General features: G+C 51.8%; 6 protein-coding genes across 6 annotated transcripts; 3 read left to right on the forward strand and 3 right to left on the reverse strand.

Moving 5' to 3' along the window:
• Positions 1-996: 996 nt before the first annotated feature.
• Positions 997-2,769, reverse strand: CTAM01_08168 (FAD binding domain-containing protein; the record flags this gene model as incomplete). Its single annotated transcript, XM_060524189.1, has 2 exons — positions 997-2,487; positions 2,548-2,769. The coding sequence occupies 2 exons, from the start codon at positions 2,767-2,769 to the stop codon at positions 997-999; spliced, it is 1,713 nt and encodes a 570-aa protein (XP_060381032.1).
• Positions 2,770-3,108: 339 nt separating this feature from the next.
• CTAM01_08169 (uncharacterized protein) lies at positions 3,109-4,144 on the forward strand (the record flags this gene model as incomplete). The annotated part of the gene is made up of 2 exons (XM_060524190.1): positions 3,109-3,159; positions 3,221-4,144. 2 exons carry the CDS (start codon positions 3,109-3,111, stop codon positions 4,142-4,144), a joined length of 975 nt encoding a protein of 324 aa, XP_060381033.1.
• Positions 4,145-4,558: 414 nt separating this feature from the next.
• CTAM01_08170 (multicopper oxidase) lies at positions 4,559-6,448 on the reverse strand (the record flags this gene model as incomplete). The annotated part of the gene is made up of 1 exon (XM_060524191.1): positions 4,559-6,448. One exon carries the CDS (start codon positions 6,446-6,448, stop codon positions 4,559-4,561), a length of 1,890 nt encoding a protein of 629 aa, XP_060381034.1.
• Positions 6,449-6,865: 417 nt separating this feature from the next.
• On the forward strand, positions 6,866-8,084 carry CTAM01_08171 (MFP1 protein; the record flags this gene model as incomplete). The annotated part of the gene is made up of 2 exons (XM_060524192.1): positions 6,866-7,778; positions 7,837-8,084. 2 exons carry the CDS (start codon positions 6,866-6,868, stop codon positions 8,082-8,084), a joined length of 1,161 nt encoding a protein of 386 aa, XP_060381035.1.
• A 1,097-nt stretch (positions 8,085-9,181) lies between these two features.
• CTAM01_08172 (MFS transporter) lies at positions 9,182-10,875 on the forward strand (the record flags this gene model as incomplete). The annotated part of the gene is made up of 4 exons (XM_060524193.1): positions 9,182-9,522; positions 9,603-10,171; positions 10,227-10,665; positions 10,725-10,875. The coding sequence occupies 4 exons, from the start codon at positions 9,182-9,184 to the stop codon at positions 10,873-10,875; spliced, it is 1,500 nt and encodes a 499-aa protein (XP_060381036.1).
• A 616-nt stretch (positions 10,876-11,491) lies between these two features.
• CTAM01_08173 (uncharacterized protein) lies at positions 11,492-12,606 on the reverse strand (the record flags this gene model as incomplete). Its single annotated transcript, XM_060524194.1, has 2 exons — positions 11,492-12,095; positions 12,155-12,606. The coding sequence occupies 2 exons, from the start codon at positions 12,604-12,606 to the stop codon at positions 11,492-11,494; spliced, it is 1,056 nt and encodes a 351-aa protein (XP_060381037.1).
• Between the last annotated feature and the right edge of the window lie 90 nt (positions 12,607-12,696).

The following is a 12,696-nucleotide window of genomic DNA, read 5'->3' on the forward strand; positions in this document are numbered from 1 at the left end:
ATGTAGAAGTCGTCCGTTCGGTGGAAGAATCGCCGATTTGATGCTTGATCGATCACATAACAGTCTTGAACTTTCCTTTGTAGAGCATCGGAGCTTCCTGTAAATACAGTCTAGAATTTGTTTTCCCTTTTTACATTAGTCTTCTATCTAGAAACTCTCAGGTTCACACCATGTGCTTCTGGTATTGAATTTCAAGTTATGACCGTGTCGGCATCGGCCATCGAATTTCTGTCAAGGATAGCAGTACGCCTTAAAGTGGTCAAGGTAACTTCTTCGCGACGCGAATTTAATCGATCAACGATCTATTTTTTCCTGATCGTCCAAAACCTGACAAAAGTAGACAATGCGTTTATTCTTAACTGTCGTTGACTTCCCGGTCACGAAGCTGGAAGCAAGACTTTGATACGCTCGCTACTCTCAAACATCCGAGTGGGGAGACTCGACGGAAACTGACATCAACTCTATCCTGACTCTATCCCAAATCGAACATGGAATAGTAATCGTTCGCATAGGGTTTCGGAATCCGAAAGCACAGATAGCAATACTTACTTTCGGTTATCGAATCCGAATCCGGACATACTTCGGGCTTTTGCGATACCGAATTGGGATCGTGCTCATAGTTCATCGCGATTTTTGACGCTTTTGTGAGATGATTGAGAGTAGGACTAAGCTGAGTACAGCCAACGTGAAACAGTCAAACAGTAAGGTAATCATATTAGACACCTAGATACAGCATGAATTCATACTGATGAACACATCAATCGACTTAACTCTAATCACGGCAAAACAGTCGTTGCTCGAGCAGTATTTAGAAAGGTAATAGTTCGCTAGATTTAACTCAATTTAGGTAGTAGCTAAATACACACGTAGGAATTCTTCCACATTTGATGCCCATTGGTCTCGATCAACGTAACGAAATGCCAGGAAAGTGAAGTTCATGAGAAACTTTACGCGTTCTCTAAGTTTAACTAGCAATGTGTAGTCCTCACGTCGTCATCACTTGAGATCGGCCCTGACACCACCTCCGGTACTCGGTACCTTGGGCAACTTGAATCCACCCGGAACCTGCTTCTGAAAGACCTGGTGCGGATCATACTTCTCGCTTGTCGCAAGTAGCTCTTCCAGAGTGCTCTTACTCCGGTGCTCGATGGGGTTTTGCCAGCTCTCAGCGTATGTCGCTTGAAGATAGCTTCTATGCAAACCCATCTTCTTGGCCTTCGCCTCAGCATCCTCCACTAGCTTTTGTACCGTCTTCTCCACGGCCTCGTCACTGTCCCTCTCATTCTCGTCGACGGAGATGCCCAAGTGGATGTACACAAGATTTCCCTGCGTCTGAACGGGCCCCAACGAATCGACGGCACCGTTGCGTTCCGACATGACGATGGGAACAGGCTGGTACGCCATGGCGACCGCAAAGCCGTCGAGGTCAAGGAGGGGAGTGAAGGCTGCGTCGGCGAGCTGGAAGAACTCCTCCATCATGTCAGCGGAGGGCGCAAAGCTGACGGTGGCAAAGATCCAGCGCTTCGGGTAGGATGCGAGTGCAGCGTACTCGCGCGAAATGGAGGTGACGTTGTCGACGCGGATGGTGTTGGAGGGACCACCGGGGAAAAGGGGCTTCTGCTCGATGGCGAGGAGGGGCTTGAAGACCTCCGGTTCGATGACGGGCGGATCGCTCTTTGTGTATTGCAGGCTATTGCCAATGAACCAGCTTCGTGTGACATTGCTGAGGACTAGGTTGTTGATGTAGTGCACGTAGGGATCATATGGATGCATCGAGGCGAGGGCCTCGTGGGCCTTGAAGTGTTTCTTTCGCGTGGAGATGTCGTGGAAGGTCTGACCGCCCCAGAACTTGCCTTGCGGGAAGGTTTTCATGGTGATTGCGGTGACGACGCCAAAGTTGTTACCTCCGCCGCGGAGGGCCTTCCAGAGATCGGGGTGCTGGCTCGCGCTGGCGTGGACAATGTCGCCGTTTGCAAGTACGACTTCAAACTCCTCGACCACATCACAGATGAAGCCGTAGCGGGGGGAGAAGAAGGAGGTTCCACAGTTAAGGACAGCGCCGCCCACACCTACACCCGCGACGCGGGCGCCGAGGGTGCTCAGGTCAAAGGGGTCGAGCTGCTCCGTGACCTGGTCCCAGGTTTGGCTGGGACTCACGGTGATGGTCTTGTGGTCGGCGCAGATGCCGGCAGCGGGGATATTCTTGAGGTCAATGACGATGCCGTTCTCCATGTTGGCGGCACCCTTGAAGGGGGTGTGGCCGCCACCACGAATAGCGAATTGACATTTGCCGTTCCATGCTTCGGCACCGGCCGTGAGTGTGCGGACCGCGAGCGATACGTCGTGGGCTGACTCGGGCATGACGACGCATGCTGGCTTCAGGTCGGCTTCTTTGAGGCTGAAGTATGAGCCGATAGAGGACTTATAAGCCGGGCCGTTGGGGAAGGCGACAACGTCATTGCCCATCGATTTAGCCAGAGCTTCGCACTATTGAGAGACAGTTAGTATGATGCCTCGTAATAGAGAGATACAAGAAAGAGTACTCACACAAGTCGAAGATGAAGCCACGGCTCCGTGAACGTTGCTTCCCGGGTTGACATTGCTGCCTCCAAGAGGGGATTGCACAGAGTCAACTTGGAAAGACGACAGGCCTGGCAGGCCAAGCAGAATCTGTTGGAGACCTGCACCAAACATGCTTGCTAACTCTTGGAAATGATCTGGCTGTACTGCGCTGCAATGGACGATGCCAACATTAATCACCAGGCCCATTGATCGCGAGGGAAGCTGCGAGTTTCATAGCATTCACTGATCGGGTAATTAATGACTCGGCTTTAGTCTCACTGTTCGACTTGCCGAGCTTTGCTTGTTTCCCGCCCATTCTGAAATTGCCTTTTCGGGACAACGGGAAATGCACGTACGGCGACCGACCGTCCTGTTCCCGGCTGCGTCTCCGTTTCCCGGGACGGGCCCAAGCTGCTTGATTATACCACCTTTTGCCTCCATAAAGCGCGAGGAGACAGCATTAATGTAATTGATAATTGTTGAAGCTGCAAGTTTCAAAAGACAAGAGCCTAGCAGAAGCGATTTGTAACTATCGAAACTCCAAAGATGCCAGGCCGTACCACTGATACGCCCATCCGCAAGGTCGCACTCGCAGGCGTGAGTAATCGACCTTTCAGCTAAAGCATCTGCCCGCGAAAGCAACTAACAAGAATGACAGAAAGGCTACGTAGGCGAAAAGATTTACGATGAACTGGTCAACGCCGGGTATGATGTTACTGTTCTATCACGATCTAACCCGGAAAACGCGCCGAACGTCCGCGTCGTCGACTACACCTCCACAGAAAGCGTCACCGACGCCCTCCGCGGCCAGGACGCCGTCATCTCCGCCATCAGCCCCGCGGGATGGCCGCACCAGTACAAACTAATCGACGCCGCCGTCGAGGCTGGGTCGGTGAAGCATTTTATCCCCAGCGATTTCACTTCCCTGTCGACGAACCCCGCAGTTGCCGAGTTCCCTTACTACAAGGACGCAGTGGCGATCCAGAAACACCTGAAGAAAAGGGCAGACGAGAGTGGGATGAAGTGGACGATCATCGCCACGGGTCCTCTTCTTGGGTGCGTGCTGAACGGGAATTACATGTACAACTACCAAGAGCAGACCGCGCTGCAGGTCAGCGACGTGACGCACCGTGTTAGTGTGACGCGACGACCTACCCTCGCCAAAGCCGTCTCGAACATCTTTGCCAAGTCTGGTGACATGGAGAGCGGCGCCATCTTCATCCAGGACTATACTACGTCACAAAAGGAAATGCTCGATATCGCCGAGAGGCTTTCTGGCAAAACGTGGCCTGTTCAGCATGTTGATGGGGAGGAGAAGCTCAAGGATGGGCTTGCTATGTTCAGAAGGGCGGAGGCGGAAGGGACTACGCCGCCCATCTTTGCTACGTTTCTGGTCATTCATAACACCATTTTTGGCGGAAAGTATAGTACGGCTTGGGATGGCAAGGGGAACAGATTTCTCGAGTTGCCCGTCATGCCGAAGGAGGAGTTTGAGGAACTGATTGCGACAAGAGTCCGGAATGAGCCTATCGACGGCGGACTGCCCTGGAACTCGGCCCCGAAGCCTAGAAATGCGGCTTAGGATGGCCAATGTTAGATTCTTGTTGCACAGCACTCAGATAGCAAATTGAAAAATCCATTGATAAGGTAATTGGAAAATTCTTATAACAAAAAGCGCATTTTCCATTGTGACAAACATAATTTAACACAATTTGTTTTATTAAGGGGACTCAAGCTATATAATCGGCTCCAAGTGCCGATTTCCAATTTCAGGCTTTCCAGACAACGAATTGGGGGCACGAGTAATGGTGGTCAACTTACAACGCGTGGGGTCAACAACAATTAAGGTAGTCATTCGTCCCGTTCGCGTAGGTAAATCGAGCAAAAGGGAAAAGCAGGTATTGAAGGATTACAATCTCGATAGCTACATGTAGCAGCTCAAACGACTCAAGTAACGAAACAAGCTTGCAAAAGATGTTGAAATCTATGTTCAATGCTACCTCAAGTCCAAAGATGGCGGCTGGAAGCCATTCCACTCCAGATAAGTCGTCGGAACTTGAGGGAACTCGTCAATCCCGTCCAGCATGACAACACCCATCCCGCCAGCGTGGTGAGTCTGCACATGGCAATGCAAAAGCCAAGCGCCAGGGCTCTCCACCTTGTACCTCACGACAGTCCACACAGCAGGTGCATCTCCGGCGATATCAGGCGTCGTGAAGGTATCCTGGTACGACGGATCCTCAAAGTTGAATACCCCGGGCGGAAGAGCTCGCTCCGCTTCCTCAACGGTGGCCCAGGGAAACTTGCCGACCCCGGAGCCGAGGAAGTAGACCTTGTTGCCGTGCTTGTGAACCGGGTGGCTCTGCGCAAAGGGGCCTTCGGTCTCTAAGATGATGTCAATCCACTCCCCGACCTGGGTGCGGAGGATGAGCTCGCTCTGTGGCACCTCGTCGGGTTGTCTGAAAAGGAATGGCGGGTCTCGTTCCTCGGCTGTCATATTGTATACTTCTTGGCCTGATAGACTCCATTCGTATGCTCCGTAAGGGCGGCCTGGCTTCCTCAGATACAGCTTGAATGTGCGATCCGGTCTGCGAGCGGGCTGTTGGGATGGAAATGGACGACCCTCTTCGGGTTTGAAAGAGCGGATATTTTTGAGCAGAGGCTGTCCTGCATAGTTCATCTTGGGCTGAGTATTTCTTGGCTGCTGTGTCGCTCCGTCGTACGCCAACTCGGCAAAGCCCCCAAGAATCTGGTTGAGAAGGTCGTTGGCCATCCTTATCATGTATCGGGCTGGCTTCTGGTCTAGTTCCACGAGGACCGAAATCCGATTGCCATTGCCAATGTAAACACGGTCTGTGACAACAGGCTTGATGTATTGTCCATCGACAGCATATACATGTAGATCGTGATTATCGATAGAGACTTGCAGAGGATATAGCCCGCCAACATTCATAAACGTGAGGGCCGCCCAGCCTTCCTTGCTGTCGACATTGACGGTGAAGTTTCCCTTGGGATTTCTGCCGCCTACGCATTTTCGGATTGACTCGGCGGGCAGCTTGCCTAGGTGCACATCATAGTCACCTTGAAGTGCCTGGATCGGAGGCACGCAACCCTTCGCAGTCATATGGTCCTCGCCGAGATCCTGCAGCATCTTAAGAATAATAGGGTTCGTCATGCTGTCTAAGGATTCCGGGTCAAGACAGTACTGTGACCCAATGCCGTTGACAATGATTGCATCCGTGCAGGCGAGATCGAAGTTGGCAATCTCCTCGATATGGTAAAAGTCATCAAACTTGTACTGACTCCAGTCGGCGAGTAGCAGCGGCTGCATGTTCTGCTCAGCTCTTCGCATTGCCTGTTGAGCCTCCAGGCTCCCATCGATGAGGTGGAAAGGCCTGTCAACTTCCGGTAGTGCGTCGACAATGACCGCGCCGTAGAGGCCATCCATCAGCTGTCCTTTCGAGTGAGCGTGATAGAAGAACGTTCCCGGCTGCTCTGCGGTCCACTGATAGCGGTACGAGGCACCGGGATGGATTTGACTCTGAGTGAGGCCCGGTACTCCATCGCTCCAAGGTGTCTTGCGTTGGTCGATGCCGTGAAAGTGTATGGTTGAGTCTTCCTGCAGATAGTTGCGGACTATGACCTCGACCTCATCCCCTTGCTTGAGATGCAGAGTAGGGCCAGTGAAGCTGTTATTTACGAGAATGGCAGCTCGTGGACCAGCACCGAGAGCGTCCACTTGGCCTGCTGTAAGATGGAGCTCGAAGCGCACGGTGCGCTGTACTGACTGCTGGACGTTGGACGTCCCAGCGTCCAGCGATGTTGCCGATGACCAGCTGGATAACGGCCAAGGCAGAAGGTAAGAAAGAAGATGAACAGGGTGCATTGTGATACTGATATTTCAAAACTTGGTGGACCTATTGGAACAGAGAAATATGACGAGTGTGTAAGTGCCTCTGGTTAGAATAGGATAGGCCAGACCATGAAGCAGGTGGGAGCTGGTGTAAGTTGGAGGCTTGGGCGCGGGAGGGCATGAAGCTTGGTCGATGCCATCTCACAGGGAAAGCACATGCGTTAGACTCGCTGGAACTTGCCGAACACTTGTAGCGAAGATGGCCCAGCGGGAATTGAAGACCGGTCGGTGCTGAGTCGAGTATCATAACCCCGAGCCTGCCCACAGCCATTACATTTCAGACAATAGTTCATCAATCGTCTGTACACGTTTCCCTTCAGTAGCGCTCCGCTTGTCAACTTCAGTCAGTTATCTTATTCTGACTTCATTTCCGTCTTCTTGCTGCAGGAAATGCGGCTCTCACTTATAGCTCTTGCAGCGGTGCTGCTGGGCAGTGCATCCGCCAAATCCCTAAGCCAAGCTCTGATCAGCCATGGGTCGCTATCGATGCTTCACGATCTCCTGAAGGACCTAGATTTACTGGATAGGTTCCAAACCGCTGAGAGGTCGACGTTCCTGGCAATGACGGATGACGCGCTCGTTGGTCTCGCCAACTGGGGTTTAAACATGAGCACTATCGACCCAGCACTAGCCAGTGCCATTCTTGAGTACCACTTTCTAGAGGGAGTCTTCACGTCGTCAGATCCTTCGTTGAAGACGGACGCCCAGCTCGCTCACTCTGTCTTGCGCCCACCAATTTTGACAAACGTCACAGATGGCCCGGCGGTGAAGCTCTCCATCATCGACGGCTCATTATCCGCAGAATCTGGCATCCAAAAGGTCATGCCAATCAATGAGTCGGACATTACCTACGACAATGGAGTCCTACACACCATCGATAGCAACCTTGTTTTGCCGCATAACCTCTCAGAAACCACCAACCTGGGCAACCTGCATAAGTTCTGGGACCTAGTTGAAAGATCAAAAACCCGAGAGATTCTGGAGGCCATGAAGGACGTGACTGTCTTTCTGCCGGATGACAAGGCAGTACGACAGTGGAGCTCCGCGTTGGGATCTCTTACACCGGAGCAACTGGCAACGATAGTCGCAAATCATGCCATTCCCAACCGGGTTCTTTATCATAGCGCCTTCTCTGCTGAAGGGAACGAGTACAAGACTTTGAGCGGGATGAAAGTCACCGTCAGTCGTGACTCTCGTGGTAACATCTTCGTCAATGAAGCAAAGATCCTCAAGGAGGATGTGCTCATTTTCGGTGGCGTCGCCCACATCCTCGATGGGGTCTTGGTTCCCTCGGGGCACAGAGGTAAGTTCGATGTTAAGTCCAAGTTATTAGAGCCTTGTGTGTTAACTTCGTTTTGTAGATTCAGCCTGCCAATCGCTGCTCAATGAGCTTCGGGCCTACACGGCTTTGTATCGGTCTTCGTGGAAGGTCATGGGGAAGACATTTGTCGTGGCCACAGGTACCTTCTCACTGACCGTTCTTGCATTCCTCACGGTAAGGAATCGAAGAAGCAAGAGACGGTTGGTTTCCTCGGCGTGGACAACAGCAAGCTGGGAGGCACACCTGCGAAGCATCACCAGTGAGAAATATCAAGACGTGTACGCTTAATTGCACGGAATACAATTCTATTATTTGGACAATTATCGCGATTTCCGTCAATGGTGTTGTGGTGACCATGTAATAAGTACCACTGAACGCCTGTTTAATGGACCCCTCAACTGCTGTTGCTTGACTCCCACACCTAACATTGAGAAGTTCGCACCACAGCGCATAGTTGATCAAGCCACCTAACGTGCTTAAGTGCTGATCTGATTACATGTTCTCAGAGTTCTGTAGGCTTTGAAAAGCCATGATCCGCAGGGATACTCATGTCGTAATCGATTCCAACCGGCTTGGCTGAGCCACAAGGTATCAGAGGCCCTCAAGTTACTGATTGACTTTGCCGAAGGACGGCCCTATGGCGGCGACTGGGTTTCGGGGATCGATTGCCGCACCTAACACAACTAGCCCTTTAGCAGAATTCAGGCTAAGCAAAATACAATTGTTGATAGGTGGTCCCTCCATGCTTTTCAATGGCTACGTTTCGCTCGGAAAAACGTCGAAACGGTACAAGGAGCAGATCCCAGGCCTTATCCCAATGATACGGTAAAATCAGCGCGTCAGTTCAACCTAGTTAATTACACGTTCCCGGAACAATCGGGAAGCATTCAGGTATGAAGCAGAGCAAACCCCGAGCTATGTGTGCAACGGCTTTAGTGACCAGCCCCTAGGAAGGAAAATGATGCGCATTTGAACCTCTTAATTGCGTGATCCGGCTTCCACGGCAACTGGTGTTCAAGGTGTAACACGGCAGACGGGCTTCAGCGGTCGGGCTGTTCCTATACGACCTGAGCCATGGTCACCGTGTCCTCGTGAAGTCTGCCCCTGTAATAAAGCAAAGCGGCATTTGGCCCTTCGCCTGCGGAACGAGATTACTGTCAAATCCCCCCAAGACCTCCAAGAACATTCTCAGTGATTCAGTTGGGTGTTCTCACTCATTTGCTAAAGTGAAGTCCGCATTTCTATATCTACGATCTTTGGACAAATTGTAACTTACTCTATTCCCGTTCACCATTCTCTTTTCAAAGTCAATCTTTCCATTCTTTCCTTTTGTATATATCTTAAACCTCTGTGACAATCAGCTCAGTGCAAGGTTCACATCCACCATGGCGCCGCCAGCAGACGAAAGTCCAGCAGAAGTCACCTACGCAGATGAGCCACTGTCCCTCGACGAGCAAGTCATCGCCAAGATTCAAGGCGGTGACTTCATCGTCGACTGGCTCAGCCCAGATGACAAGGGCTGCCCCCAGAACCTGCCCACACCCCGCAAATGGCTCATCACGCTGGTGCTGGCGCTGTATGTGCTATCGACGACCTTTTCGTCGTCCGTGTTCAGCGCAGCTGCTGGCGTAACTGCCGCTGAGTATAATACCACGGTGCAGAACATGGTTTTTGGCGGCACTTCGCTCTTCATGCTTGGGTTTGCTGTTGGCCCCATCATCTTCGGGTATGAGAGCCTTACCCCTGCATCCCTCGCCAATGAGCTGTGAAAGTGCCTGAGCTAACGACTTCCACCCTACGTTACAGGCCTCTTTCAGAACGCTATGGGCGAAAGCGCCCCTTGATGGTCGGCTACGTGACCTTCGCCCTACTCCAACTCCCGGCGGCCAGTGCACAAAGTCTGTACACAATCTTCGTATTCCGCTTCCTTCAGGGTGTCTTCGGCGCCGCGCCGTCCGCCATTCTGAGCGGCACACTCGCCGATATCTGGACCCCGAAGCAGCGGGGTTTCGCCATGCCCTGCACGGGAACCTTTCTCATGATCGGGCCCGTCCTCGGTCCCATGATCGGCTCAGTCATTGTCAAGAGCCCGCTACTGGGATGGCGGTGGATCTTCAACATCACGGCCATCTTTGCCCTTACCGTCGCCGTGGTCACATATCCAGCTTTGACCGAGACGTATTCCCCGATCCTCTTAGAAAGACGAGCAAAGCGAATGCGTCATATGACGCGCAACTGGGCTCTGCGAGCAAAGTCTGAAGAGCAGGAGAGCAATCTCAATGACATTGTCGAGAAGTGCCTCTCGCGTCCGGCCAAGATGCTCTTTTTGGAGCCCATCCTCTTGTTGATGTCCACTTACATCTCCGTCGTTTTCGGTATGCTACGATCTTAAACACGTTTGCAACAAAATATTGACTAACGACATCACAGGACTCATGTACATCTTTTTCCTCGCCTACCCAATGTCTTTTGAACGCGAGCGCCATTGGGACTCCACGTCTGCCGGCCTCCCGCTCCTTGCCATCTTGTTGGGCACGATCCTCGGCGGCGCGCTCATCATCGCGACAGTCAACACCAAGTTGTCGCCGGATCCTAAGGCTGGCCGCCCACAGGAAAACAGGCTGTTGCTGATGATGATCGGGACAGTCTGTCTGCCCGTCGGTATGTTCTGGTTCGCGGCGACGAGTTCGCCATCGACGGACCCCTGGCCGCAGATTGTTGCGGGCGTACCTATCGGTATTGGCATCATCTTGATAAACATGCAGGGAATGAACTACATCGTGGACTGCTATGGAATTAACTCCAACTCGGCGATCGCGGCCAACACCTTCATGCGATCCCTTTTTGCGTCAGGATTTCCAGTATTTGCGTGAGTCTTCTCGGAATTCGCCTAAGCGTTTTACCGCCGTGTTTACTGACTGCATCAAGTACATCCATGTACACTTCGATTGGCGTCGCCCGTGCGACTTCACTGCTGGCTTTGTTTGGTGTAGTCTTAGCTCCTATCCCATTCCTTTTCTATCACTATGGGGACAAGATTCGAGCTCGCAGCAAGTGGTCGCCCTCATACGGACGATGAGATTCCAGGCCTGTGTATCAGAGCGGGCACTGAATGGAGTATGTGTTGAACTTTATGTCGGAGGAGACAACAGTAGTTGATAGATAAGGCAGCTCTTGCAAATGCGCCGCATGTGGGATGGTTGTAAGTTGAGGCTGACTTAAGGTGATTTGAGGATAATTAGATTGGAAATGAGGATTAGAACAGCATACGGATATCAACTAGTTCTCAATCTTATGTTAGAAGTCCCGAACTCATAATTTCCTAAGGCATACTGCAGATTATATTTGTACGTGTATCACTTAGGTCATTCGTTCGAATTCCATCTTTTAGGTGCCTCAACTCTTACCGGTCATGGCTTGCCTCGAAGCTTTTTGAGATCTCGATGATTAAGTGCAACAACTGTTGGGCTAAATAGTTTTCTGACCTAAAAGGGCACCAAAAGAAATTTGACAGTCCCTTTTAATTGATGCTAAGTTTGTAGTGAATCAATAGCTACATGATAACAAGATGAAATTTATCGACGAGAGGCAATCAGCAAAGCTCAGGAAGGAGACTTCATTCGCCTAGCTAAACTCAATCATATGCTACAATCTACTTTAGTCCGTGTGCAGTAGCTATCCTGCCCTACATCCTTCTACTCGCAGCTCTGGTCCTCCCAGAAGAGGAAGAATCGAGTCTCGATGCTCCGTCTCGCAGGACCGATATCATCAGGCGTAGGGAAAGCACTGTGAGGAGTGCGCCTAGCACGTCCATCCTTCTTAGAATCAAAGATCTTAATGAGAATAACATCGTCCCTCGTCATACCGCCGCGGAACCACCACTTATGCTGGTCAGGCGTTTCGGGCGGCGCAACCTGCCACATATGGTTCTCAGTAGGCTTGTGAGGCCACCGGAAGGGAACGCAGTGCATGGTATCGTGGAGCTCGTCGTCTCGAACAGATCTGGCATCACACAGGGCCAAAGGCTCGCGGTGGACCTCGTCCATGGGTCTCCAAAGGTTGACAATGGCCCAACGGTGCTTTCCGTCGTGCTTGGCGCCTTCTCCGGGAGGAAGGTCATCATAAAGGCGGCGCTTGGCGCCTAGGTCAGACTGGTCGATGTGGACGAAGCGGGCGGAGAGCAGACCTCCGTCTGTCATGGCCATGTCTGGCTTGTCCTTATCCTCTTCTGGGTCTGTGCTCTCCCACTGACGCTGGCGGATGATGTGGGAGATAACACGGACATCACTCGCTCCGGTCCTGATGGTTAGGTAGGTCAGTAAAAAGTTGCGAGTCGTCTTTTTCTAGGAGACACTTACAGCTTTCTCATGAACTCCTCACATTCGGCATTATAAATTTTATTGAGCTTTTCATCGATCGGACTCCACGGGAAGTCTTTGTACGAAGTAGGGAAATGCTCGAATTGGAATCCGGTCTTGTCCAGGCTGAACTCGGACTCCTTGCCACGAGCGTTGTAGATCTTGACCGGCCGCGGGTCGTATTTGCGGCGCATCTGGGCAAAGGTACCGCCCCAGATCATTTCGTCGCCGCCCTTGGTGGGGCAGAGACGATAGTTGAGGGTGGCATCGTAAGACTCCTTGTTTAAGTTGTACACGCCAGCGAGCTTTGCGCGCTCCTCGCTGTCCTTCTCCGCGAGCTCGGTAGCGGTGTACTCGATCTTGTCTCCGGAGACTTTGAGCTTCCTCTTGACCTCGGTGTCGAGGAAGGCCAGCTCGTCCTTTGTGGCGTAGTTCAGTTCAAGAGTAGGCATGATGGGCAAATTATTATTGGTGCAGACTTATGAGCTTGACTGTTGAAGTGGTGTAAACGTCCGACAAACACTTGCACAAGTTGACCTTTA

Source organism: Colletotrichum tamarilloi (genome assembly GCF_030869305.1).
Source record: "Colletotrichum tamarilloi strain Tom-12 chromosome Unknown Scaffold_28.1, whole genome shotgun sequence".
NCBI classification, from domain to species: Eukaryota; Fungi; Ascomycota; class Sordariomycetes; order Glomerellales; family Glomerellaceae; genus Colletotrichum; species Colletotrichum tamarilloi.